This window comes from Ranitomeya imitator, chromosome 6 (assembly GCF_032444005.1).
Source record: "Ranitomeya imitator isolate aRanImi1 chromosome 6, aRanImi1.pri, whole genome shotgun sequence".
NCBI classification, from domain to species: domain Eukaryota; kingdom Metazoa; phylum Chordata; class Amphibia; order Anura; family Dendrobatidae; genus Ranitomeya; species Ranitomeya imitator.
In genome coordinates, this window is record NC_091287.1 from 383,276,166 (window position 1) to 383,303,292 (window position 27,127).

Here is a 27,127-nt window from a genome sequence, read left to right on the forward strand (position 1 = left end):
AGGGTAATAGTAAAGTGAAGAGATCCTTAATCTAGCGAGGTGGACAGTAACTGACAATTGACCTGGACTTCCCATAAACCAGCAGTCGTGAAGCTGATGGGTTGCTGGTACAGTGCGCTAAGATTGATTTACTTATTGAAATGCTGCTTCTGGAGCTTCAATTTATTTAAATTATGAGTCTGATCATTGCTGCAACTATTGCTGAAACTGCATAATAAGTATTTTTTCTAGCAAATTACTACTCATGTGTTAAGATCTTAGGAGTTAGCACATTGCACAAAAGTAGCTATAAGTCTAATTTGCATGAGAATAACCTCATTCCAGAGCAGGCTTAATAAATTAATAGAATATCATGCTTTAAGTCTACACAATAACTTGCACAGCAAAATTTACTTAACCCGATATTTGTAGAGTAAGACATTTTTCTCCAAATGACTTCATATACGGGATACATTAAATATGAAAAATCGCATATCTAGTATTAAAATGAACTCTGAAGTCTGACACATGCACTGACCACAAGAGAGGTTCTGGTTTGGCAATACAACTCTTTGGGACCAACACAGCAAAGTGCTATTGCCAAAAAACTTTGAGTAATCGGTAATTTTTAATTTTTTTTTACATTTAGTTGAGCAAAAATTTTGAGACTTTTACCATTTTCAAGTCAGTTTCCAGTAGGTTTTCCATAATGGGCAAAACTAAGAGGTGACTACACCTACCCGGAAAATTCAGCAAACCTAGCAGTGTTTCTTACAACAAAAATGTTACCCCAGTCATTGACTAAAGTAACATTTCTTGTAAGGTGCATACCACTGATAAGATGCACGGAATTCAATAAGTGGAGTGCACGTCTTACTGAATTCAGCATATCTCATTCCTGCACACCCATTATTAAGACTAGCCTAGAAAACATCAGTATTAATAAATAGGGACCTATATCTTTTATCAAGATAAATGTCTAATGGCTGGAATACGTAAATAGTGCAAGAAATAAAGGTTCAGTACAAAAGTGTATTTTTATGACAGTATCTATAAACTGGCATTTCAACTTGGATGAGAAGTTTAGGCGCTATACTTGTGTCAAACTGCAGTTTGTGATGTGTCAGTCAGTGATTTGCCATGTGTCCTACTGACTTGTTATCAAAGATTTCCATTCATCATCAAGCCTTATAAATAAACATGTATAAACTGTGTGCACAATTATTAAGCAATTTGTATTTTTTAAGATTCAGTTTATTATTGAACATCTACAGAGCTGTCAGTCAAGCTAAAAAGGTTAATGAACCTGAATTTATGAAAGTAAAAGTAAGGCTTTGTCTTTCTTATGAGAATACCTATTTGTGCAGAATTATTGGACAACTAAATTAAAGAACATACTTCCTCCCCGCAGTCAGTGCCCGCTCCATACTCCTCTCCAGTCAGCACTCACACAGGGTTAATGGCAGCGCTAATGGACCGTGTTATGCCGCTGTGTAACGCACTCCATTAAAGCTGCTATTAACCCTGTGTGACCAAATTTTTACTATTGATGCTGCCTATGCAGCATCAATAGTAAAAAGATCTAATGTTAAAAATAATTAAAAAAATAAAAAATCATTATATACTCACCTTCCGCCGCCTTTCCCGCTCCTTGCGATGCTCCGGTGACCGCTCCATGCAAGCGACAGGTTCCGGTGGCAAGGATGGTATGCGAGCAGGACCTGCCATGACGTCACGGTCATGTGACCGCGACGTCATCACAGGTCCTGCGCCCATACCAACCCTGGGACCGGAAGCTGCCGCGTGCACCGCACACAGGGCCAGGACTTCAACGGGCTTTCCGATGGTGAGTATATGTTTATTTTTTATTTTAAGTCTGTATACTACGTGGCTCTGTGCTGTATACTCTGTCACTGTGCAATATACTACGTGGCTGGGCAATATACTACGTGGCTGGGCAATATACTATGTGGCTGGGCAATATACTACGTGACTGGGCAATATACTACGTGGCTGGGCAATATACTACGTGGCTGGGCAACATACTACGTGGCTGGGCAGTGACCCACATAGCTCCACTTCTTTCCAATAAGTCATAAGCCTTCCATCCATGGAGTATGCCAGTTTTTTAATATGTTGAAGATCAAATTTTTGGGCAGTACCAATGACAGCCTTCCAGACACTATTCACAGAGATGTACTGCTTTCCGTCACCTTAACCCCTTTACAACATGCGCCATACTAGTACTGCGCATGTCGTGTCTCCCTCTTTGATATGGGCTCCGGCGGTGAGCCCACATCAAAGCCGTGACATGTCAGCTGTTTTGAACAGCTGACATAAGCGCGCAATAGCGGAGGGTGGAATCGCGATCCACCCTCTGCTATTAACTAGGTAAATGCTGCTGTCAGATGCTGACAGCGGCATTTAACTACCACTTCCGGCCATCAGGCCGGAAATGAGCGCATCGCTGACCCCCGTCATGTGATCGGGGGTCAGCGATGTGTCGGCATGACAACCAGAGGTCTCTTTGAGGCCTCTATGGTTGTTGATGCCGGATTGCTGTGAGCGCCATCCTGTGGTCGGCGCTCATAGCAATGTAGGAATTCAGCTACATAGGAGCGATCCGAGCATCGCTCCTATGTAGCTGAGCCGATTGAGTTGTGCCACCTTCTAGACTCCCATGGAGGCTATTGAAGCATGGCAAAAGTAAAAAAAAAAAAAGTTTTAAAAAATATGAAGAAAAATATACCGTATATAAAATTTATTTATTTATTTTTGGCCATGTTTTGATGTTTCAACTTCTTTGTCTTGTTCAGTGGTGGTTGGGTTTCAGCCTTCCTTACCTTGGTCGTGTCTCTGAGCACTAAATACCTGTACTTCTCGGCCCTCCAGGGAGGTTGCAATTCTAGAATATGGCAGCACTAGAGGATAATGGGTTTCTGGTCACTTAATGTTTGAATCTTCTCAAATCTTTTACAGCTAATGTGCATAATTTTTGTAAACACATTTTTTGCGACTGTGTTGATTATTTGCAACACAAATGTGCATGGTTCTGTGATCACACCCCAATATGTTAGCATTTTCTTGAGTGTTCATCCTTCTTTAACACTTGTAACAATTTTAGAGCTTTAAGATCCAGTTTGTTAGTGGTCGAGTTCCTGCCTCTGCACAGGGGGAATCTCGAGCCATCTCCGCTGTGGTCTCCCATTCTTCATCGGAGGAGTCAGCGGAGGAGTCAGTCCCAGCGTCATGCTCAGTCTGACACTGTGCAAAGGGTTACTGCTGTTCTTCCTGCATATGCCATTTTAGCCAGTATTGGTCAGCAGCGAGCAGACGTCTTTGGGACCAAGTCCTACTTTTCCCCTTCTGAGCATGCCCAGGGTAAGATCTCTCATTGGAGATCAAGGGTCACATGTTCAGGTACTGCAGCTATTCCAATTGGTACTCTAGGAAGGTCCTGAAGGTGCTCAAGTTCTGTGTCAGTTTTCCATTGGTCCTTTTTTGGAAGGTCCTGTAGTTGCTGCAGCTATATAAGGTGCGCATGTCCCCACGGCCATGCGCAAGTATCTTTCGGAGTTATGTGCTTTGCGCCAGTGTGGTCATGTGAGATTGTATTCAGGGACCTGGCCGAAATAAGCCCTTAGAATACCGGCACCTGCGGTGAGGAGATTGTGTGCATGCATGACCACTGACTGTCCTCTTTTGGGCAGTTAGCCTGTGCTCCTGTGAAGTCTAACAGGGCGCAGTGCTTTCCTTTCAGGGCTACTCTGTGAAGTAACAGAGCTAGTCTATACCGCCAAATAGTGCCACTATTTACTAGCAGCAGGTTCTCCTGCACGGTGGACCCCGGGCTGCGAACGCATTAATATAATAAACATCTATATTTATTCGGTGCGTTCGGCTAGCCCTAACAGAATACTAGCGCTAGGGTCTGGCTAGTAAATGGCGGATAAACAGCAATCCTTGCAGTACATCCAGCAGCTGGAGGGTAGGTTGGCGGCTCTTGAGCACTCAACCTCAGCTGTGGATGTTACTGCATTTGCTGTTCAGGCTGCTAGCGTGGCTGCAGCTACCTTGTCCACTGCCACCCCTGCTCCGACTCTATCTCACCTCCCGCTGCCAGAGAAATTTTCAGGAGATAGTAACTCTTGTAGGGGTTTCGAGAGCCAGTGCTCTATGCATCTCGAGCTTCTGGCTGCATGTTTCCCCACAGAGCGGGCAAAGGTGGGATTTATTGTGTCTCTCCTGTCGGACACGGCGTTGGAGTGGGCTACACCGCTGTGGGAGCGTGGTGATCATGTGTTGCAGAGTGCTCCGCTGTTCTTGAGCACTCTGAAACAGGTATTTTTAGGGCCTCGAGTCACCCATGATACGGCGCTCACAACTGTTGGCATTGACTCAGGGCTGGCCCTTGGTCAGCCATTTTGCCGTTCACTTCCGTACCGTAGCATCTGAGCTGGAGTGGTCGGATAAAGCCCATATCCCTATATTTTGGAGGGGGTTGGCTGACCACATGAAGGACACTCTGGCCACAAGGGAGGTTTCCGCCACACTGGAGGAGTTAATAGCTGTGTCTACCCGAATTAACCTCCGTTTTCACAAGCGGAGGTTATAGTGGGCCCAGTGTAGGCAGAGGTTTCGGCTGGCTCCCACCTTCGCCAAACCTTTGGAATATCCGGTCCTGGTTCCTGAGTCACATGAGGCCAAGGAAGTGTCATGAGCGGGATCTAAGTCTCGGACCGCTCAGGCACTCAAGGTCTGCCATGTTTGCCAGCAGTCAGGACATCTTGCCACCAGATGTTCACAGTGGTCGGGGAAACGTCAGCGTCTAGTGGTAGTAGGTGGAGGTACACTAGACACAGCGACGTTTGCCTCCAAATTGTCCTTTAAGGGGACAATTACAATAGGCTAATTCACTCACTCGGTAGAGCTCTGCGTGGATTCTGGGGCGGAGGGCAATTTTATGTCTTCTGCCTTTGCCCAACATCATGCAATACCCCTGGTAATGCTAGCTCAACCAGTAACTGTACGAGTGGTGAATGGGTCGACACTGCCCTCACAGATTACACACCAGACCATCCCTTTCACTCTGTCCTTGTCGCCATGTCATCAGATTAAATCTCTGCTCGTCATTCCTGAAGGAATTGATGAGGTCTTGTTAGGGATGCCTTAGCTACGGTACCACTCTCCTCATATCGAGTGGTCCACAGGCAGAATTTTGGGATGGGTGAATCTTGTGGGGGTAGATGTCAGAGGGAGAGTGTTCAGGTTGCTACAACAGAGGTACCCGCAGATGTTTCCTCTCTGCCCAAGCAGTATTGGTCCTATGCTGACGTGTTCTCCAAAAGGGCTGCAGAGACCCTTCCACCTCACCGCCCCTATGACTGTCCTACTGACCTCTTGCCTGATGCTGAGCCTCCCCGGGGTCGAGTCTATCCGTTATCTCTCCCGGAGACAGAGGCAATGTCTCAGTACATCCAGGAAAATCTGGCAAGAGGATTCATTAGAAAGTCAGTGTCACCTGCAGGGGCTGGGTTCTTCTTCGTGCAGAAGAAGAGTGGAAAACTATGTCCATGCATAGACTACAGGGGTCTTAACGCCATCACCATTAAGAATAAATATCCTCTGCCCCTGATATCTGAGCTTTTTGATAGGCTTTGGGGAGCAAGGGTGTTTACTAAACTAGATATGCGGGGTGCTTACAACCTGATTCGCATCCGTGAGGGGGACAAATGGAAGACGGCTTTTAACACCAGGGATGGGCACTATGAATATCTGGTGATGCCCTTCGGGCTCTGTAATGCCCCAGCCGTTTTCCAAGAATTTGTAAATGATATCTTCCGGGATATACTCTCCACCTCAGTCATAGTCTATCTGGATGATATTCTCATCTACTCTCCAGATATTGACTCCCACCGGAGAGATGTTTGCAGAGTTTTCGATCTCTTACGAACTAACTCCCTTTACACCAAGTTGGAGAAATGTGTGTTTGAGCAGGAGTCTTTACCTTTCCTGGGCTATATCATCTCCGCCCAAGGATTGGCTATGGATCTTGCCAAACTACAGGCTGTGATGGACTGGCAAGAACCTCATTCCCTTAAAGCAGTGCAGTGCTTTATGGGGTTCATTAACTATTATCGCCAGTTCATTCCTCATTTCTCAACTTTGGTAGCTCCCTTGGTAGCCCTCGCCAAGAAGGGAGCAAATCCCAAACTGTGGTCTGTGGAGGTCTCCAAGGCTTTCACTTCTATTAAATCTCATTTTTGCTAGCGCTCCCATTCTACAACGCCCTGATGTAGATAAGCCGTTTATAATGGAGGTGGATGCCTCTTCCGTTGGTGCTGGAGCAGTCCTCTTCCAAAAGGATGCCCAAGGTCGGAAGCATCCTTGCTTCTTCTTTTCCAAGACCTTCACACCAGCGGAGAGGAATTATTCCATCGGGGACAGGGAGTTGCTAGCAATGAAGTTAGCCTTCTCAGAGTGGAGACATCTCTTGGAGGGGGCTTGTTTTCCCTTCCAAGTATTCACAGACCACAAGAATTTGGTTTATTTACAGACCGCCCAGTGGCTAAATTCTCGCCAGGCCAGATGGTCCTTGTTTTTCTCTCGGTTCCATTTCACCCTCCATTTTCTGTCCAGGGAGAAGAACATTCGTGCCGACGCTCTCTCTCGCTCCGATGTATCATCTGAGGAGGAGGAAGAGGAGCCTCATCTTATTGTCCCTTCCGAGAGTCTGAGAACTGTGGCCCCGGTTTTGCTAGAGTCTGTGCCTCCGGGCAAGACGTTTGTACCATCCAGTTTGCATCCGGAGGTTCTCTCTTGGGCTCACTCGTCTAGGGTGGGTGGACATTTTGGGACCAAAAGGACATCTGAGCTAGTGGTGAGGACATATGGCCCGTGATGTCACAGACTATGTTCGGGCATGTGTCTCCTGCGCCAGGAACAAGTCTCCTCATCATCGGCCAGCTGGGTTGCTTCATCCCCTGCTGGTGGCAGACAGACCCTGGGAGATGGTTGGGATGGATTTTGTGGTGGGCTTACCCAAGTCTCGTAGCTGCACCATTATTTGGGTTATCACCGACCATTTTTCCAAAATGGTGCACTTGGTGCCTCTTCCACGGCTACCTTCTGCATGGGCTCTGGCGGCGTTGTTTATCAAACACATATTTCGCCTACATGGTATGCCGGACAAAATTGTCAGTGACCGGGGTCCCCAGTTTGCGTCTCGATTCTGGAGAGAGCTTTGTCGTCTACTCAGCATTGAGTTGAATCTCTACTCAGCTTATCATCCCGAGACGAATGGGTTGGTAGAGAGGGCCAACCAGACCTTGGTCACATATCTTCGACATTTTGTCTCAGCCAGGCAGGATGACTGGGCATCCTTGCTACCGTGGGCGGAGTTTGCGCTGAATAACGCCGTAGCTGACTCCACCGAACAGACCCCATTCCTCCTAAACTATGGTCAGCATCCGCGGGTACCTGTGCCTATGACCGTGTCTTCCGCCGACTCCAGGGTGGCAGACTGGGCTGTGGAGGCGTGGGACATTTGGGACCGCACTCAGGATGCCATTCAGGCCTCCAAGGAGAGAATGAGGTCCTTCACCGATGCACATCGGCGCCCCGCTCTGACCTTTGCTCCTGGCAACTTAGTGTGGCTCTCCGCCCATAACATCAGGCTGCGAGTTGAGTCCACTAAGTTTGCTCCTTGCTACTTGGGTCCTTTCAAGGTCCTCCAACAGGTTAACCCAGTGGTCTACCGTCTGGCCCTTCTGCCACGTCTGGGTATCACCGACACCTTTCATGTGTCCCTCTTGAAGCCCGGTTTTCCGAGTCATCTGCCGGGACATCGGGTTTGTCTACGGACAATTATGAGGTGAATGCTATTTTGGGGTGCAAGGTGGTACGTGGCAAAAAAATGTATTTGGTGGACTGGAAGGGTTATGGTCCCGAGGACAGGTCCTGGGAGCCTGCTGAGAATATTCTGCAGCTTATTGCTACCTTCGAGTGTGGCGAGGTCCAAGGAGGGGGGGGGGCTAGGAGGGGGGTAATGTTAGGGGTCGAGTTCCTGCCTCTGCACAGGGGGAATCTCGAGCCATCTCTGCTGCAGTCTCCCATTCTTCTCCTGCCGCAGTAGAGCCTGCTCAGCGGAGGCGTCGGTCCCAGCATCATGCTCAGTCTGACACTATGCGAAGGGTTACTGCTGTCCTTTCAGCTTCTGCCATTGTAGACAGTACTGGTCAGCAGCGAGCAGACGTCTTTGGGACCAAGTCCTACTTTTCCCCTTCTGAGCATGCCCAGGGTAAGATCTCTCATTGGAGATCAAGGTTCACATGCTCAGGTACTGCAGCTATTCCCATTGGTACTCTAGGAAGGTCCTGAAGGTGCTCAAGTTCTGTGGCAGTTTCCCATTGGTCCTTTTTTGGAAGGTCATGTAGTTGCTGCAGCTATATAAGGTGCGCATGTCCCCACGGCCATGCGCTAGTATCTTTCTGAGTTATGTGCTTTGCGCCAGTGTGGTCATGTGAGATTGTATTCAGGGACCTGGCTGAAATAAGCCCTTAGAATACCGACACCTGCGGTGAGGAGATTGTGTGCATGCATGACCACTGACTGTCCTCTTTAGGGCAGTTAGCCTGTGCTCCTGTGAAGTCTAACAGGGTGTAGTGCTTTCCTTTCACGACTACTCTGTGAGGTAACAGAGCTAGTCTATGCCGCCAAATAGTGCTACCATTTACTAGCAGCAGGTTCTCCTGCACGCTGGACCCCGGGCTGCGAACGCATCAATATAATAAACATCTATATTTACTCGGTGCGTTCCGCTAGCCCTAACACAGTTAAATCTTCTTTTGGCCCATTTTGCCTGCGCAAAACAAGCTGCCTAATAATTTTGCACACCTTGATAAAGCTGTTGTATACTTAGGCCGCATCCTTCCTTATTACATATATATATTATATATAATATAGTGTACATATTTATTTATATGTGCACCTAATTCATCACTTAATTAAATTTGTGGCCAACACGAAGATCGATCTGACATATTCTGGTAGACCTTGCTGTATTGGGATTGCTTTTTGATATGTGCCATATATACTATGCTTTTAGATATTTCTGACAAGGAAGAAAACCTAAGTCTAAATTCTCGTTTCCTGTTTTCCTTAGTGTGCGATTACGATTTTCACCTCTGCATGTGTAAATTTTAACCATTTTGTTATTTTTGAATGACAATATATGTGAAATAACTTTTTCACAATGAATCTATTGTTGTCAATTTTCTCTGATCACACGTTGTTATTCTTTTATTGACAAAATCAATATAGTGATTTACCAATAATTATTTTAATTGACAAAGTGTATCCAAATTAGCTCTTTATTCAAGACTAGCTGAAGAGCCCGGCGTTGCCTGGACATAGTAAATATCTGTGGTTAGTTATAGCACGTCACTTCTCTTATTTTCCCATCACGCCTCTCATTTTCCCCCTCACATCTCTCATTTTCTCCATCACACCTCTCATTTTCTCCCTCACTCCTCTCATTCCCCCCTAACACTTGTCATTTCGACCTCACATCTGTCATTTTCCGATCACTACACTATTTTCCCTCACTCCTCTCATTTGGCACTCACACCTTTTCATTTTCACCTCACACCTCTCATTTTCACCTCAGTATATACATGTTTGTCATCTCCCTTATATATAGTATACACCTGTATGTCATCTCCTGTATATAGTATGTACCTGTGTGTCATCTCCCTTATATATAGTATACACCTGTATGTCATCTCCTGTATATAGTATATACCTGTATGTCATCTCCCCTGTATATAGTATATACCTGTATGTCATCTCCTCCTATTTATAGTATATACCTGTATGTCATCTCCTCCTATATATAGTATATACCTGCATGTCATCTCCTTCTATATATAGTATATACCTGTATGTCATCTCCTCCTGTATATAGTATATACCTGTGTGTCATCTCCCCTGTATATAGTATATATCTGTGTGTCATCTCCTCCTGTATATAGTATATACCTGTATGTAATCTTCTATATATAGCATATACCTGTATGTCATCTCCTCCTGTATATAGTATATACCTGTAGGTAATCTGCTCCTGTATATAGTATATACCTGTGTGTCATCTCCTCCTGTATTTAGTATATACCTGTATGTCATCTCCTCCTGTATATAGTATGTACCTGTATGTCATCTCCTCCTCTATATAGTATATACCTGTGTTATCTCTCCTGTATATAGTATATATCTGTGTGTCATCTCCCCTGTATATAGTATATACCTGTGTGATCTCCTGTATTAGACCTCGTTAACACGTTATTTGCTCAGTATTTTTACCTCAGTATTTGTAAGATAAATTGGCAGCCTGATAAATCCCCAGCCAACAGGAAGCCCTCCCCCGGCAGTATATATTAGCTCACACATACACATAATAGACAGGTCATGTGACTGACAGCTGCCGTATTTCCTATATGGTACATTTGTTGCTCTTGTAGTTTGTCTGCTTATTAATCAGATTTTTATTTTTGAAGGATAATACCAGACTTGTGTGTGTTTTATGGCGAGTTTCGTTTGTCAAGTTGTGTGTGTTGAGTTGTGTGTGGCGACGTGCATGTAGCGACTTTTGTGAGATGAGTTTTGTGTGGCAACATGCGTGTAGCAACTTTTTGTGCATGTAACAGGTTAGTGTAGCAAGTTGTGTGCAGCAAGTTTTGCGCATGGCGAGTTTTTGCGCGTGGCGAGTTTTATGTGTGATGCCTTTTGAGTATGTGCAAGTTTTGTGTGAGGCAACTTTTCCATGTGTTGCAACTTTTGTGCATGTGGCAATTTTTGCGCGTGTGCAAGTTTTGCGTGTGGTGAGTTTTCCATGAGGTGAGTTTTGCACTTGTGGCGAGTTTTGCGTGAGCCTAGTTTTTGCATGTGGTGAGTTTTGCGCATGGCGAGTTTTGAGCGGTGACTTTTGTGTTTCGACTTTTATGTGGCGAGGTTGGTGTATGTGTGGTGAAATGTGTGCTGAGGGTAATATGTGTTCAAGCATCTGGTAGTGTGTGGCACATTTTGTGTGTGTTCATATCCCCGTGTGTGGTGAGTATCCCATGTTGAGGCCCCACCTTAGCAACTGTCCGGTATATACTCTTTGGCGCCATCGCCCTCACTCTTTAAGTCCCCCTTGTTCACATCTGGCAGCTGTCAATTTGCCTCCAACACTTTTCCTTTCACTTTTCCCCATTATGTAGATAGGGGCAAAATTGTTTGGTGAATTGGAAAGCACGGGGTTAAAATTTCACCTCACAACATAGCCTATGACGCTCTCGGGGTCCAGTCGTGTGACTGTGCAAAATTTTGTGGCTGTAGCTGCGACCCCTCCAATACTTTTCCTTTCACTTTTTTCCCCATTATGTAGATAGGGGCAAAATTGTTTGGTGAATTGGAAAGCACAGGGTTAAAATGTCACCTCACAACATAGCCTATGACGCTCTCGGGGTCCAGACGTGTGACTGTGCAAAATTTTGTGGCTGTAGCTGCGACGCCTCCAACACTTTTCCTTTCACTTTTTTCCCCATTATGTAGATAGGGGCAAAATTGTTTGGTGAATTGGAACGCGCGAGGTTAAAATTTCGCCTCACAACATAGCCTATGACGCTCTCAGGGTCCAGACGTGTGACCGTGCAAAATTTTGTGGCTGTAGCTGCGACGGTGCAGATGCCAATCCCGGACATACACACATACACACATTCAGCTTTATATATTAGATGAATATGTTTTCCATTATTTACATAGCACTGACATATACTGTGCACACACTCTTTTAACAATCTTATTATGCCATATAATCAGGCCAAGTTTCCTGGGAAGCCAATTAATAACCAGCCATACAAAACAGATTCTAGATGCCCATAACAGCAGTTTTAGATCAATTTCTGCCAACTACTTGTGACATGAAAAACCGGACAGATGCCGACTGCAAACAGATATCTGTGGAAAAGTCAGTCTTCTGTGTTGGATTTATTTGGTTGCTGTTGGGTGCAGTCATTAGCATACCTGGAAATGTATTCATGGCGAACGACACATGAGCAGCACAAGGCTCAGGTGACAGTGCGAAGCAGAGATAGATTTGCCTAAAGTCTGCAATTTATCAACATAGTCATCCAGAACATCAACAACCACAGACCTACGTCTACGTCAACTTCAATTTATCTGAAAAAATGCGGTCTAAAATCTCTTGAATATGACTACTTTAATAAGGAGTATGCCTCTAAATGGTTCAAACCCACACTTTTGCGAGGCCCCATGATATAAGATTAAAGTGCTATTCCATCTCAGATATTATGGCACATACACAGCATGTGTCCTATATGTCTCATAGAGGCAGACCCATAACTCTCTCAAAATGAGACTCAACTGAGAACCAAGAGGTTCCACATATGGACGTCTCTAGGTGTGCCGAAATGTACCAAACAGGCTGGTTTGGTATTTTTTCGATGTGTATGTGAATAACTGACCTTGGACAAGTAGGTGTTTACCAATTTTAAGCATTTCTGCTTTGAGACATAAGTCATAGGCTATACATTACTACAACCTAAATTCCCAACTCCTTTCATTTACCAGATGGGAGACTTTTCTCTACAAAACCAAGGAGCGGCTGATTACATAGCATCAACACGATTGTCAAGCAATGCTCTATACATCACTATGATTGGGAGATGAAAATATTTCTATATCTTTTTTGTTTTGACACTTTTTGACAGGTAACATACAGTCTGATGGAAAGAAGAATCCTATTAAGGATGCTGACAATTTAACAAAAGTTGACTAAAGATGCCTTCAAAAGTAGAAGGCAAAATAAACTGACATGTAATCCTCTTCAACTTTTTATTAATTAGTTTTTGGCTTGCCAATGACATTGTCTGATCTTATGCAAACAGAGCGCTGCAGTGGATTTTCCACGATGACAAGCCTCAGCTAATACCGGCACTTTTATTTTTGCCCACAGCATAATTGCGCACTACAAGTGAGATATAAACACCTCTATCAACATATGCATTATAATTATTTTCCTTGTTTAGTGAGTCAATACAGAAGAAATAGTATGCCCATTTTAGTGCTAGCTTGTGTTGTCAGCAGATGTGACAAAGAAAATCTAAGCAGATGGGCTACATCTGTTAATCATAAACATGCTTTCATTAGTGCCATCGTCACATTTATTTGGTTGCAAGTTTATTTTTTAGTGTATCAACTAATGAGAACATTGGATTTCCACCACTTTCTGCATCGCTAATACCACTACTTTACAATATGCTTGTTTATTCATCGCAGAAAAAACTGTGAAACTAGTTTCCGATATGGATACAACAGGGATATATACAGTGCCTTACAAAAGTATTCGGCTCCCTGGAACTTTTCAACCTTTTCCCACATATCATGCTTCAAACATAAAGATACCAAATGTAAATTTTTGGTGAAGAACCAACAACAAGTGGAACACAATTGTGAAGTTGAACAATATTTAATGGTTATTTAAACTGAAAAGTGTGGCGTGCAATATTATTCAGCCCCTTTAACTTAATACTATTGTAAGGATTATGGACTTTCCTGGTGCCTGTTCGCCCTGATCCAAGATGGAGTCTTGGATCTCACCCTGTCATGGAACTTCCTGTCTGTCCTGATTGTTTAAGTTCGGGTCATGTGTGCTAAGGTGCCTGAATATTTTGTGCTGCTGGCTCCTGAGCTTCTGCCGGTTTGCTGGTGAACTCCCTGCTTCTTCTGCTCACTACTCGGGGGTCTGTCTTTCTCCATTCAGCTACCTCTCGCCTCTGGAACTTCTGCAATGGGCTGCGCACCTGTGGAAGTATCTTCCTTGTTTGCAAAACTTTTCCCAGTGTTGTGCCTCTTTGCACAACCACACCAGGTGAGCAAGATTCAAGTTGTGCTTGTCTCATCCAGAAATATTTACTCATTTGCTACGCTTAGATAGCGCTCTCTCTCTTTTCCCCTCATCCTCTCTTTCCCAGGACTGCATTTACACAACGCATCATCTGTGAATTATTGGACTCCTACTAGCAAGTACTGGCACATATGTGATCAAGTTTTGCAGGACTTCCTCATTTAAAGTACTGTGTGCATTCGCACTATAAAATGGAATTCCTTGTTTAACCCCTTCCCGACCTTTGACGCCACGTAGGCGTCATGAAAGTCGGTGCCAATCCGACCCATGACGCCTATGTGGCGTCATGGAAAGATCGCGTCCCTGCAGATTGGGTGAACGGGTTAACTTCAATTTCAGGGACAGGGGGAGTGGTACTTCAGCCCGGGGGCGGGGGGGTGGCTTCACCTCCCCGTGGCTACGATCGCTCTGATTGGCTGTTGAAAGTGAAACTGCTAATCAGAGCGATTTGTAATATTTCACCTAAAAAACTGGTCAAATATTACAATCCAGCCATGGCTGATGCTACAATACCATCGGCCATGGCTGGAAACACTGGTGTACCCCCCCCACCGCCACCAATCTCCTCCCCGGTCCTCCATTCTGTGGACCGCTCCCCTCCACCGTCCTGTGTGCTCCCCCGTCCTCCTGCCCGCTCCCCCCGTGCTCCGATGCCACCCCCCGTGCTCCGATCCACCCTCCATGCTCAGATCCCCCCCCCCCGATATACTTACCGGGCCTCCCGTGTCCATCCGTCTTCTCCCTGGGCGCCGCCATCTTCCAAAAGCCGGCCGGCAGATTCGTTCCAGGTATATTTTGATCACTGTGATATAACCTATCACAGTGATCAAAATAAAAAAATAGTAAATGACCACCCCTTTTATCACCCCCATAGGTAGGGCCAATAATAAAATAAAGAAAAATTATTTTTTTCTTTTTCCACTAGGGTTAGGGTTAGAACTAGGGTTAGGGTTAGGGTTAGAACTAGGGTTAGGGTTAGGTTTAGGGCATTTGCACGCGGTGCGGATTGGCCGCGGATACGCAGCGGATTGGCCGGGGATCCGCAGCGGTTTGGCCGCTACGAATTCGTAGCAGTTTTCAATCAGGTTTACAGTACCATGTAAACCTATGGAAAACCAAATCCGCTGTGCCCACGGTGCGGAAAATACCATGTGGAAACGCTGCGTTGTATTTTCCGCAGCATGTCAATTTTGTGCGGATTCCGCAGCGTTATACACCTGTTCCTCAATAGGAATCCGCAGGTGAAATCCGCACAAAAAATACTGCAAATCCGCTGTAAATCCGCAGGTAAAATGCAGTGCCTTTTACCTGCGGATTTTTCAAAAATTGTGCGGAAAAATCTCACACGAATCCGCAACGTGGGCACATAGCCTTAGGGTTAGGGTTGGAATTAGATTTAGGGTTGGAATTAGGGCTAGGGTTGGAAATAGGGTTATTATTAGGCTTGTGGTTAGGGTTATGGATAGGCCTAACAGCCTACAGCCTGCAATAACCATTCTGCCGCTTCGCCATAGCCAGAGCCGCCTCGCCATCACCAGAGCCACCGCCTCGCCATCACCAGAGCTGCCGCCTCGCCATCGCCAGAGCCGCCACCTCGCCCCCTACCTTCTGCCTCTTCCTCACTATCCCATAGAATGTAAGTCCGCAAGGACAGGGTCCTCTCCCCTCTGTACTCGTCAGTCACTGTAAACTTGTTTACTGTAAACGATATCTATAACACTGCATGTAACCCCTTTCTCATGTACAGCACCATGGAATTAATGGTGCTATATACATGAATAATAATAATAATAATAATAATACTAATAATCCATCTAACATGGAAAATCATTCCAAAATTTCTACTGTAACAATATCTTCAGTCTAGAGAGATTACATGTCTCCAAGGTAAAAGACAATAGACCATTATAGTCTGACCTGTGGTCATAATTTTTTCAATATGCCCCCTTCTACCCAATATTCTTCATTGCACACAATCAAGTTTTCAAGAAGTACATGCACACTCCTCACATAGGGCAGAAGCCAGAAAGCAAGAGCACGAGACAATGAGAACCCCTTCTTGAACTAAACGTTTGGCCCCCGATAAAATAAAAAACCTATACTCACCTGCCGTGCCGGCGCCGTTCCAGTGGTGTCAGCACTCGTGGTTTTGGAGTCCTGGTGCAGTGGAATGGCACATGGTGCATGGCGCCCAATCATTGCTGGCATAAGGTCTCCACCTTTGTGAAAGAGAATAACGCCACTCCTAGAAATAAGTGCACAAGTAGGGTCCCAAACCTTGTAATATAAAGATGAACTTGGCACTCAAGTGGTAGATGAGAAAAGTAGACTTTATGCAGGTTTAACAGTACAGGTGTTTACAGACGTTTCAGTCCACAAGGACCTTCATCAGAGTACACACTAGTAATTTTAGATGGAGCGGACACAGTGTCCAAAGAAGCAAAAATTGTGAGATTGGTGATCGTGGAGAGCACAGTGCGGCGCTACCGGCACGAACCACCGCTAGTTTTGTGATCATTCAGAGACCCGTTTTTCAGATACTTATTCTTTCTGTGATTTTCATGTGTACAACTTACCCATTATAGCCTGTGATGCTGTTCACATGTCTGTGATGGTAACAGAACTTTAAACAAGACACAAAATGTGGCGACAGTCTGAGGAGCGCAAATAAAACTTATGCCTCATTCAGATGTCTGCTGCGTTCTGTCTGTGCTTTTTATGGATGGTACGCACACCAGTCATAGTCTATAGGAATGTTCACATGCCCATATTTTTAGCCGGACTGATTGTGCGAGAAAAAAACATGTTGGTTGTTGATTCGAGTCATAGATCAAACTCGCCCATTGAAATCAATGGGTCCGTAGAAGAAAGGACAGCACAACAGGCCATATATGTGTCACATCAGTGCTGTTTATTTTTTTAATCTTTAATTTAAGAGGATTTTTTTTCTGCATACAGGAAAAAGGGATTCTACACTAATGATAAGAACTGATATATGAATCAGAAAAAGATGAAAATCGGATCAAGCGCACTGATAAAAAGACAGATTTCTCTCGGAAACAAAAAAAACAACAAATGTTTTAAATACGTCTAAAGGTACCTTCACACATAACGATATCGGTGATCGCTATGTGTGACAGCGACCAACGATCAGGCCCCTGCTGTGCCATCGTTGGTCGCTGAACAAAGTCCAGAACTTTATTTCGTCGCTGGATCTCCCGTGGACATCGCTGGATCGGCGTGTGTGACACCGATTCAGCGATGTCTTCACTGGTAACCAGGGTAAATATCGGGTAACTAAGCGCAGGGCCGCGCTTAGTAACCCGATGTTTACCCTGGTTACCATCCTAAAAGTAAAAAAAACAAACACTACATACTTACCTAACGCTGTCTGTCCCCGGCGCTGTGCTCTGCACTCCTCCTGTACTGACTGTGAGCGTCGGTCAGCCGGAAAGCAGAGCGGTGACGTCACCGCTCTGCTTTCCGGCCGCTGTGCTCACAGCCAGTACAGGAGGAGTGCAGAGAAGGACAGTGCCGGGGACAGACAGCGTTAGGTAAGTATGTAGTGTTTGTTTTTTTTACTTTTAGGATGGTAACCAGGGTAAACATCGGGTTACTAAGCGCGGCCCTGCGCTTAGTTACCCGATGTTTACCCTGGTTAACGGCATCGTTGGTCGCTGGAGAGCTGTCTGTGTGACAGCTCTCCAGCGACCAAACAGCGACGCTGCAGCGATACGGATCGTTGTCGGTATCGCTGCAGCGTCGCTTAATGTGAAGGGGCCTTAAAGCATACACACGACAGACAGAAGTGTTTCATATAATGAGATTTGGCAGTGTTGTGGGATGACATATGCACACATTAGGAGCAGATAAACCTAAAAGGTGAGCACAGTTGAAATCAATAGGATTGGCTGGGGCTGGCATTAAAGTAATTAAGGTATGAGGTCAATATAAGGTAAATGTCTAAGATTATAACTGACATCTGTTGTGCTTTGTGTGTTGGGATAATATGGATTTAATTATTATATTTAATTGTTATAATCTCCTTGGCTAAAGCCAAACACTAGGAAGAAACCTATAGAATATTACAGATGAAATGGCAGGATAACAACATATTATTATTATTATTATTATTATTATTATTATTATTTATTTATATAGCACCATTGATTCCACGGTGCTGTACATGAGAAGGGGTTACATACAAGTTACAAATATCACATACAGTAAACAAACTAACAATGACGGACTGATACAGAGGGGCGAGGACCCTGCCCTTGTGGGCTTACATTCTACATATGGGTCATTCTAATGGTTACATGGCACAGTTGGTCACTATTTTATGTGATTTTCAAATATGTCATGTTAAAGAGGACAATTAAATCCAAAGATTGGGAAAGTCAACAATAAGGCCGGCGTCACACACAGCGTAAAACAATACGGTCCGTATATTACGGCCGTAATACGCTGAAAAGTCCCGAAAAAAGTGGTCCGTAGCTCCTCCGTAGGCAGGGTGTGTCAGCGTTTTTTGCGCATGGCATCCTCCGTATGTAATCCGTATGGCATCCGTACTGCGTGGTTTTCTAGCAGGCTAGCAAAACCAACATACCGCTATAGAAGTGATCCATGTGTCCCAAAAAGAAAAGAAAATATATATATACTGTCTATATATATATATATATATATATATATATATATATATATATATATATATATATGTGTGTGTCAGTAGACACATATATTAGAGAGAAAAGCCGGTAATTCAGTGCGGTGTACAGTAAAATCACACTGACAGCTTACAGTAGAATAGGTAGAATAAATGTGTACACATAGAATAGGTATATATATATGTCAGTGAGACACCCTTTATTTTAAGAGCTAGAACGGCCAAATTTTGCAGATACACACTACTGACATTAGTAGTGTGGAATCTGCAAAAAAAATGGAGAGAAGACATGGTTTACTGTATGTAAACCATGTCTCAAATCATGTCGGGTTTTAGGAAGGAGAAAGAAAAAGCCGGTATTGGAATTACCGGCTTTCAAGCTGTATAGCGCTGGAATAAATATTAATATATATACATATATGTGTCTCACTGACATATATATATATATATATATACCTATTCTATGTGTACACATTTATTCTACCTATTGGACTGTAAGCTGCCAGTGTGATTTTACTGTACACCGCACTGAATTGCCGGTTTTTCTCTCTAACAGCGCTGCGTATTTCTCGCAAGTCACACTGCTTGTCCGTGTGTAATCCGTATTTTTCACGCTTCCATAGACTTTCATTGGCGTATTTCTTGCGCAGTACGGTGACAAACGCAGCATGCTGCGATTTTGTACGGCCGTAGAAAGCCGTATAATACTGATCAGTAAAATACGGCAAATAGGAGCAGGGGCATAGAGAATAACTGTGCCGTATTTTTTGCGAGTTTTACGGACGTAGATTCTGTGCTCTTACGTCCGTAAAACTCGCAAGTGTGACGCCGGCCTAAGATGTAAAGGTACCTTCACACTAAACGACGCTGCAGTGATCCAGACAATGATCCGGATTGCTGCAGCGTCGCTGTTTGGTCGCTGGAGAGCTGTCACACAGACAGCTCTCCAGCGACCAACGATGCCGGTAACCAGGGTAAACATCGGGTTACTAAGCGCAGGGCCGCGCTTAGTAACCCGATGTTTACCCTGGTTACCATCCTAAAAGTTAAAAAAACAAACGCTTCATACTTACCTTCCGCTGTCTGTCCTCCGACGCTCTGCTTCTCTGCTCTGGCTGTGAGCACAGCGGACGGAAAGCAGAGCGGTGACGTCACCGCTCTGCTTTCCGGCCGCTGTGCTCACAGCGCCGAGGGACAGACAGCGGAAGGTAAGTATGAAGCGTTTGTTTTTTTAACTTTTAGGATGGTATCCAGGGTAAACATCGGGTTACTAAGTGCGGCCCTGCGCTTAGTAACCCGATGTTTACCCTGGTTACCAGCGAAGACATCGCTGAATCGGTGTCACACACGCCGATTCAGCGATGTCAGCGGGAGAGCCAGCGACCAAAGAAAGGTCTGGCCCTCTAGCCCCGACCAACGACATCACAGCAGGATTCTGATCGCTGCTGCGTGTCAAACTAAACGATATCGCTAGCGAGGACGCTGCAACGTCACGGATCGCTAGCGATATCGTTTAGTGTGAAGGTACCTTAAGAGTATAGGAGCACAACACAATCTATATTTACGGTACATGGAATTAGATCTATTATTTGCATTACACAATAATTAGCAATAAGCAAAGGTTAGGTTCATGGACTATCATAGTACAATGTTATACAAGTCTATAATATGAGATATGAGTTACACAATAAACAAATGTTACAGAAAGTTCAAATTTATATAGAAGTCATAATCCTTTAAAACTATGAGTTTCTCATGCTTCGTTGTACCCACCGAGTCTAGCGTGCAGCGTCCACACTGGTGTGACTGATTTGAGTGCCCCAATGTTCTCTATTTTGGGGATCATGAGAATAGCTAACTGCCTTCCTTTTGGACCTCACCTTCCCCTGAAATATTCTCCTGAAGAACCTCCACATTAATGAAGGAGAAACTTGTTGAGATAGACGAGTATTTCTCTGACCATTTACTGTATGCGATTAGAGATGAAATAAGTTCATTTGATTGCATAGTATTTTTCTGACTAATCACAACATATAGGGAGAGAAAGCTGCTAACCAGTGGTCTGCGGGTGTGGCTGGACTAGGATGCACAGGGCCAGTTGTGTATTGGATCAAAAAACACAGTCTAGTAAGTGACACATTGCTGTAATCTGGGTATCTGCCACTACATTATGGTGCTCTCAGAGTATATAGCAAAAACCTGGTGACAGATTCCCTTTAGGTATATTAGTGCTCACCTTATTTTCCATTTAGAGTAGCTACCACAATAATATTTAACCTCATAGAGAAGAGCATTACTATTATTTATAGAGTTCCTCTTTTGATGGGATATGGCGCAATAGTGAATAATAGGGAGTGCCTAAAAGGAGTGGGGCGCCATATGTTGTCTATCCTTTAGGGTGCCAACCTCGGCCATTAGGTAGAGGTCAGCAATGATGGGACAATATGGACTTTTTATAGGACCTTGCTCATGGTGTCCTCTTTATTTACTATTATTGTTCATGTTTTGGTGTTTTAACCCCTTAGTGACAGAGCCAATTTGGTACTTAATGACCAGGCCAATTTTTGCAATTCTGACCACTGTCACTTTATGAGGTTATAACTCTGGAACGCTTCAACGGATCCCGCTGATTCTGAGATTGTTTTTTCGTGACATATTGTACTTCATGTTAGTGGTAACATTTCTTCGATATTACTTGCGATTATTTATGAAAAAAACGGAAATATGGTGAAAATTTTTAAAATTTAGCAATTTTCAAACTTTGTATTTTTATGCCCTTAAATCAGAGAGATATGTCACAAAAAATAGTTAATAAATAACATTTCCCACATGTCTACTTTACATCAGCACAATTTTGGAAACAAAATTTTTTTTTGTTAGGGAGTTATAAGGGTTAAAAGTTGACCAGCAATTTCTCATTTTTGCAACACCATTTTTTTTTAGGGACCACATCACATTTGAAGTCATTTTGAGGGGTCTATATGATAGAAAATAATGAAGTGTGACACCATTCTAAAAACTACACCCCTCAAGGTTCTCAAAACCACATTCAAGAAGTTTATTAACCCTTTACGTGCTTCACAGGAACTGAAACAATGTGGAAGGAAAAAATGAACATTTAACTTTTTTTTGCAAACCTCTTAATTCAGAACCATTTTTTTTATTTTCACAAGTGTAAAAACAGAAATGTAACCATAAATTTTGTTACGCAATTTCTCCTGAATACGCTAATACCCCATATGTGGGGGTAAACCACTTTTTGGGCGCACCGCAGAACTTAGAAGTGAAGGAGCGCCGTTTGACTTTTTCAGTGCAGAATTGGCTGGAATTGAGATCGGACGCCATGTCACGTTTAGAGAGCCCCTGATATGCCTAAACAGTGGAAACTCCCCACAAGTGACACCATTTTGGAAACTAGACCCCTTAAGGAACTTATCTAGATGTGTGGTGAGCACTTTGAACCCCCAAGTGCTTCACAGAAGTTTATAACGTAGAGCCGTGAAAATAAAAAATCGCTTTTGTTTACACAAAAATGATCTTTTTGCCCACAAATTCTTATTTTCACAAGGGTAACAGGAGAAATTAGACCACAAAAGTTGTTGTGCGATTTCTCCTGAATACGTCGATACCCCATATGTGAGGGTAAACCACTGTTTGGGCGCACTGCAGAGCTTGGAAGTGAAGGAGCGCCGTTTTACTTTTTCAATGTAGAATTGGCTGGAATTGAGATTGGACGCCATGTCGTGTTTGGAGAGCCTCTGATGTGCCTAAACAGTGGAAACCCCCCACAAGTGACACCATTTTGGAAACTAGACCCCTTAAGGAGCATATCTAGATGTGTGGTGAGCACTTTGAACCCCCATGTGCTTCACAGAAGTTTATAATGTAGAGCCGTGGAAAAAAAAATCGCATTTTTTCTACAAAAATGATCTTTTTGCCCACAATTTTTTATTTTCACAAGGGTAACAGGAGAAATTAGACCACAAAAGTTGTTGTGCAATTTCTCCTGAGTACGCTGATACCCAATATGTGGGGGTAAACCACTGTTAGGGCGCACCGCAGAGCTTGGAAGAGAAGGAGTGCCGTTTTACTTTTTCAATGTAGAATTGGCTGGAATTGAGATTGGACGCCATGTCGCGTTTGGAGAGCCCCTGATGTGCCTAAACAGTGGAAACCCCCCACAAGTGACACCATTTTGGAAACTAGACCCCTTAAGGAACTTATCTAGATGTGTGGCGAGCACTTTGAACCCCCATGTGCTTCACAGAAGTTTATAATGCAGAGCCGTGAAAATAAAAAATATTTTTTTTTCCACAAAAAAGATATTGTAGCCCCCAAGTTTTTATTTTCACAAGGGTAACAGGAGAAATTGGACTGCAATAGTTGTTGTGCAATTTATCCCGAGTACGCTGATGCGCCATATGTGGGGGTAAACCACTGTTTGGGCGCACGGCAGAGCTCGGAAGGAAAGGAGCGCCTTTTTGGAATGCAGACTTTGATAGAATGGTCTGTGGGCATTATGTTGCGATTGCAGAGCCCCTGATATACCTAAACTGTAGTAACCCCCCACAAGTGACCCCATTTTGGAAACTAGACCCCCCAAGGAAATTATCTAGATGTGTGGTGAGAACTTTGAATGCCCAAGTGCGTCACAGAAGTTTAGAATGCAGAGTCGTGAAAATAAAAAATATTTTTTTTTTCACAAAAAAGATATTGTAGCCCCCAAGTTTTTATTTTCACAAGGGTAACAAGAGAAATTGGACCCCAGAAGTTGTTGTCCAATTTATCCCGAGTACGCTGATGCCCCATATGTGGGGGTAACCCACTGTTTGGGCGCACGGCAGAGCTCAGAAGGGAGGGAGCACCATTTGACTTTTTGAGCGCAAAATTGGCTGTCGTGTTTGGAGACCCCCTGATGTACCTAAACAGTGGAAACTCCCCAATTCTAGCTCCAACCCTAACCCCAACACACCCCTAACCCTAATCCCAACCTGATCCATAATCCTAATCACTAACCCTAACCATAATCACAACCCTTACCCCAAAACAACCCTAATGTCAACCCTAACCATAACCCTAATCAAAACCCTAAATCCAACACACCCCTAATCCTAATCTCAACCCTAACCTCAAACCTAACCCTAATCCCAATACACCCCTAATCACAACCCTAACCTTAACCCTAATCCCAAACCTAACCCTAATCCCAAGCGTAACCCTAATGCCAACCCTAACCCTAATACCAACCCTAATCCAAACCCTAACCCTAATCCCAGCTCTAACCCTAACTTTAGCCCCAACCCTAGCCCTAACTTTAGCCCCAACCCTAACCATAGCCCTAAGGCTACTTTCACACTTGCGTCGTTTGGCATTCCGTCGCAATCCGTCGTTTTGGACAAGAAACGGATCCTGCAAATGTGCCCGCAGGATGCGTTTTTTGCCCATAGACTTGTATTGCCGACGTCGTGTCCGTCGTGCACTGGATCAGTTGTGTTTTGGCGGAGCGTCGGCACAAAAAAAGTTCAATGAAACTTTTTTTGTACGTCGCATCCGCCATTTCTGACCGCGCATGCGTGGCCGTAACTCCGCCCCCTCCTCCCGAGGACATAGATTGGGCAGCGGATGCGTTGAAAAACTACAGCTGCTGCCCACGTTGTGCACAATTTTCACAACGTGCGTCGGTATGTCGGGCCGACGCATTGCGACGGCCCCGTACCGACGTAAGTGTGAAAGAAGCCTAACCCTAAATTTAGCCCCAACCCTAACCCTAAATTTAGCCCCAACCCAAACCCTATATTTAGCCCTAACCCTAGCCCTAACCCTAGCCCTAACCCTACCCCTAACCCTACCCCTACCCCTAACCTAACCCTACCCCTAACCCTAACCTAACCCTACCCCTAACCCTACCCCTAACCCTACCCCTACCCCTAACCCTAACCTAACCCTACCCCTAACCCTACCCCTAACCTAACCCTACCCCTAACCCTACCCCTAACCCTACCCCTAACCCTAACCCTACCCCTAACCCTAACCCTAATTTTAGCCCCAACTGCTGTTCTCCTGCCGGCCGGCAGATGGAGACAGATGGCGGGCGCACTGGGCATGCGTCCGCCATGTTCTTCTGCCGGCGGCCAGGAGGAGCAGCAAGAGGATCCAGGGACACAGGTGAGTATTGTAGGGTCCCCGAATCCCCCTATTTCTCAGTCCTCTGATGTGCGATCACATCAGAGGACAGAGAATTACACTTTACTTTTCTTTTTTTTTTTTTTTTTTTTTGCGGTCGCCGGTAAACAGTTAATTACCGGCGATCGCAAAACAGGGGTCGGTAAAACCGACCCCGATCATGCTCTTTGGGGTCTCGGCTACCCCCGGCAGCCGAGACCCCAAAGATTCTCCCGGTGCCGGCCGGCGGGCGCACTGCGCATGCGCCCGCCATTTTAAAGATGGCGGCGCCCACCGGGAGACACGAGGCGCGTCGGGGGAGCTAGGTGAGTATTGGGGGGCCACCTGGGATTCCTTTTCTCTGTCCTCCGATGTGCGATCACATCGGAGGACAGAGAAATTAAAAAGAGATCGCTTTTTTTTTTTTTTTTTTGCGATCGCCGGTAAACGGTTAATTACCGGCGATCGCAAATGCGGGGTGGGTTAAAAAACCCCCGAATCATGTTTTCTGGGGTCTCGGCTACCCCCGGCAGCCGAGACCCCGGAGAAAATCGGCCTGTGGGGGGCGCTATTTACTTTTTCCACAGAGCCGTTAGTTAACGGCGCTGTGGTTTAAGTACCCTTAGCGGCCGCCGTTAAAAGGCGTATCGGCGGTCGCTAAGGGGTTAACCACACTCCTTTTTCAATATTTCCTCTGTATTATTGCTATGTGCAATTGCATTGCATTTGATTCCTTTTAGATTTGTGGTATATTTTTCTATACATACTTATTGGTTCATTTTTTAAATATCTAATCCAAGAAGTATCGTTTCACCTTGCGGAGATCGACATGCTAAGCATGCCGAGATGAGGAGACATTACGGTCTGGCGCCTCTCTTACAGCCAAACCAGATCTCCGCTTTGCACTGACGAGGGGCAGTACCCCGAAACACAGTGTCTGCAAATTGAGATTCTGGTTTGGCTATAATCCTAAATCATGTGACAAGGCTTGTTAAAGGGTCGACATTGATTGCTACCTTCCAATAGGTGGCACTAGAGTTCTAGCTATTTTCCTCACTGAAGAGACAATTTGCATAATGTACATATGTAATAAACTTCACGTTTTATATTTGGGGTATTTTTCTGTGAATTACCTCACTGACCTATTAAAAACATGAGTGATCAGCACCAGAAAAGCCCATCAACCATAATAATTCAATTTTTTTTCTTGCATATATTAACCTGAAAGGTTCATATCTGGCACAAGATATATTCTACTTAAAGGGAGTTTGTAAAACTAAAAGGAAAAAATTACCTGCAGCCAAAGCCTGTCGCTTGGGGTTGTCTTTCCATTTGCCACACAGGTGAATGTTGCAAACTTGCCTGCATTAACATCCTCATTCTTTACCCGTATAAAATGAGGTGTTTTCGCTGAAAAAACAAACAAACACATTAACACGATAACAGTAAACCAATGAAAAAGGCTCTACATCTAGTATATATGACCTGACCAGACACAAAAGAAGTTGTGTTGTGTAAAATGCACAAAGAGCACAAGATAAGGCAATGAGAACGATACTTTCTTATCATGTCCCTCACTACGATGCGACTGCTGAACGGTAAACCTTTATCGCTCGGCGGTTATTTAACAGTCTGTTTACACAGCCAGACAGAAGTAAACTATGAGCAATCGGTCCATATATATAGGCTGCCATGGTTCTCAGCAGTGCGAGTCCTGTTTACACAGGTCGATGCAGCGGCGAGAATAATGACTGAATTTAAAGGGAACCTGTCACCCCCACAGGCGTTTGTAACTAAAAGAGCCACCTTGTGCAGCAGTAATGCTGCATTCTGACAAGGTGGCCCTTTTAGTTCGGGTTCCTGGCACTGCTGAAAGAATCGTTTTTGAAATTTGTCCTTCATACCGTGAAATCGCCACGGGGGCAGGTCTTTCCCCCCTAAACCAGACACACGACAACCGTCAATCATGGCCTCTGCACGTCGGGTGCCACCTCCTCTTCCTTCATTAGCGTCCCCGGCGCCTGCGCAGTTGCACTGCCCTTCGGACTTACAGCGCAGGCGGCGGGGATGCTATTGATGGAAGAGGAGCCGGAGCACAGAGGCCATGAGTGACGGCTGTGGTGCATCTGGATTAGGGGGGAAAGACCTGCCCCCTTGGCGATTTCACGGTATGACGGATAAATTTTGAAAACGATTCTTTCAGCAGTGGCAGGAACAAGAACTAAAAGAGCCACCTTGTCAGAATGCAGCATTACTGCTGCACAAGGTGGCTCTTTTAGTTACAAACGCCTGTGGGGGCGACAGGTTCCCTTTAAGAACGCTTGTTAACTATTATCTTTCAGTGTAAATGCAAG

At 44.7% G+C, this 27,127-nt stretch overlaps 1 protein-coding gene across 9 annotated transcripts in view; it reads right to left on the minus strand.

The window, feature by feature from the left end:
- Positions 1-27,127, minus strand: part of PTPRM (protein tyrosine phosphatase receptor type M) — a 1,024,381-nt gene that overhangs the window by 631,797 nt on the left and 365,457 nt on the right. For all 9 annotated transcript variants that reach the window (XM_069731071.1, XM_069731069.1, XM_069731074.1 and 6 more), the window contains exon 5: positions 26,068-26,183. In XM_069731071.1, the coding sequence (XP_069587172.1) occupies positions 26,068-26,183 (116 nt within the window). The remainder of the gene's footprint in view (positions 1-26,067; positions 26,184-27,127) is intronic.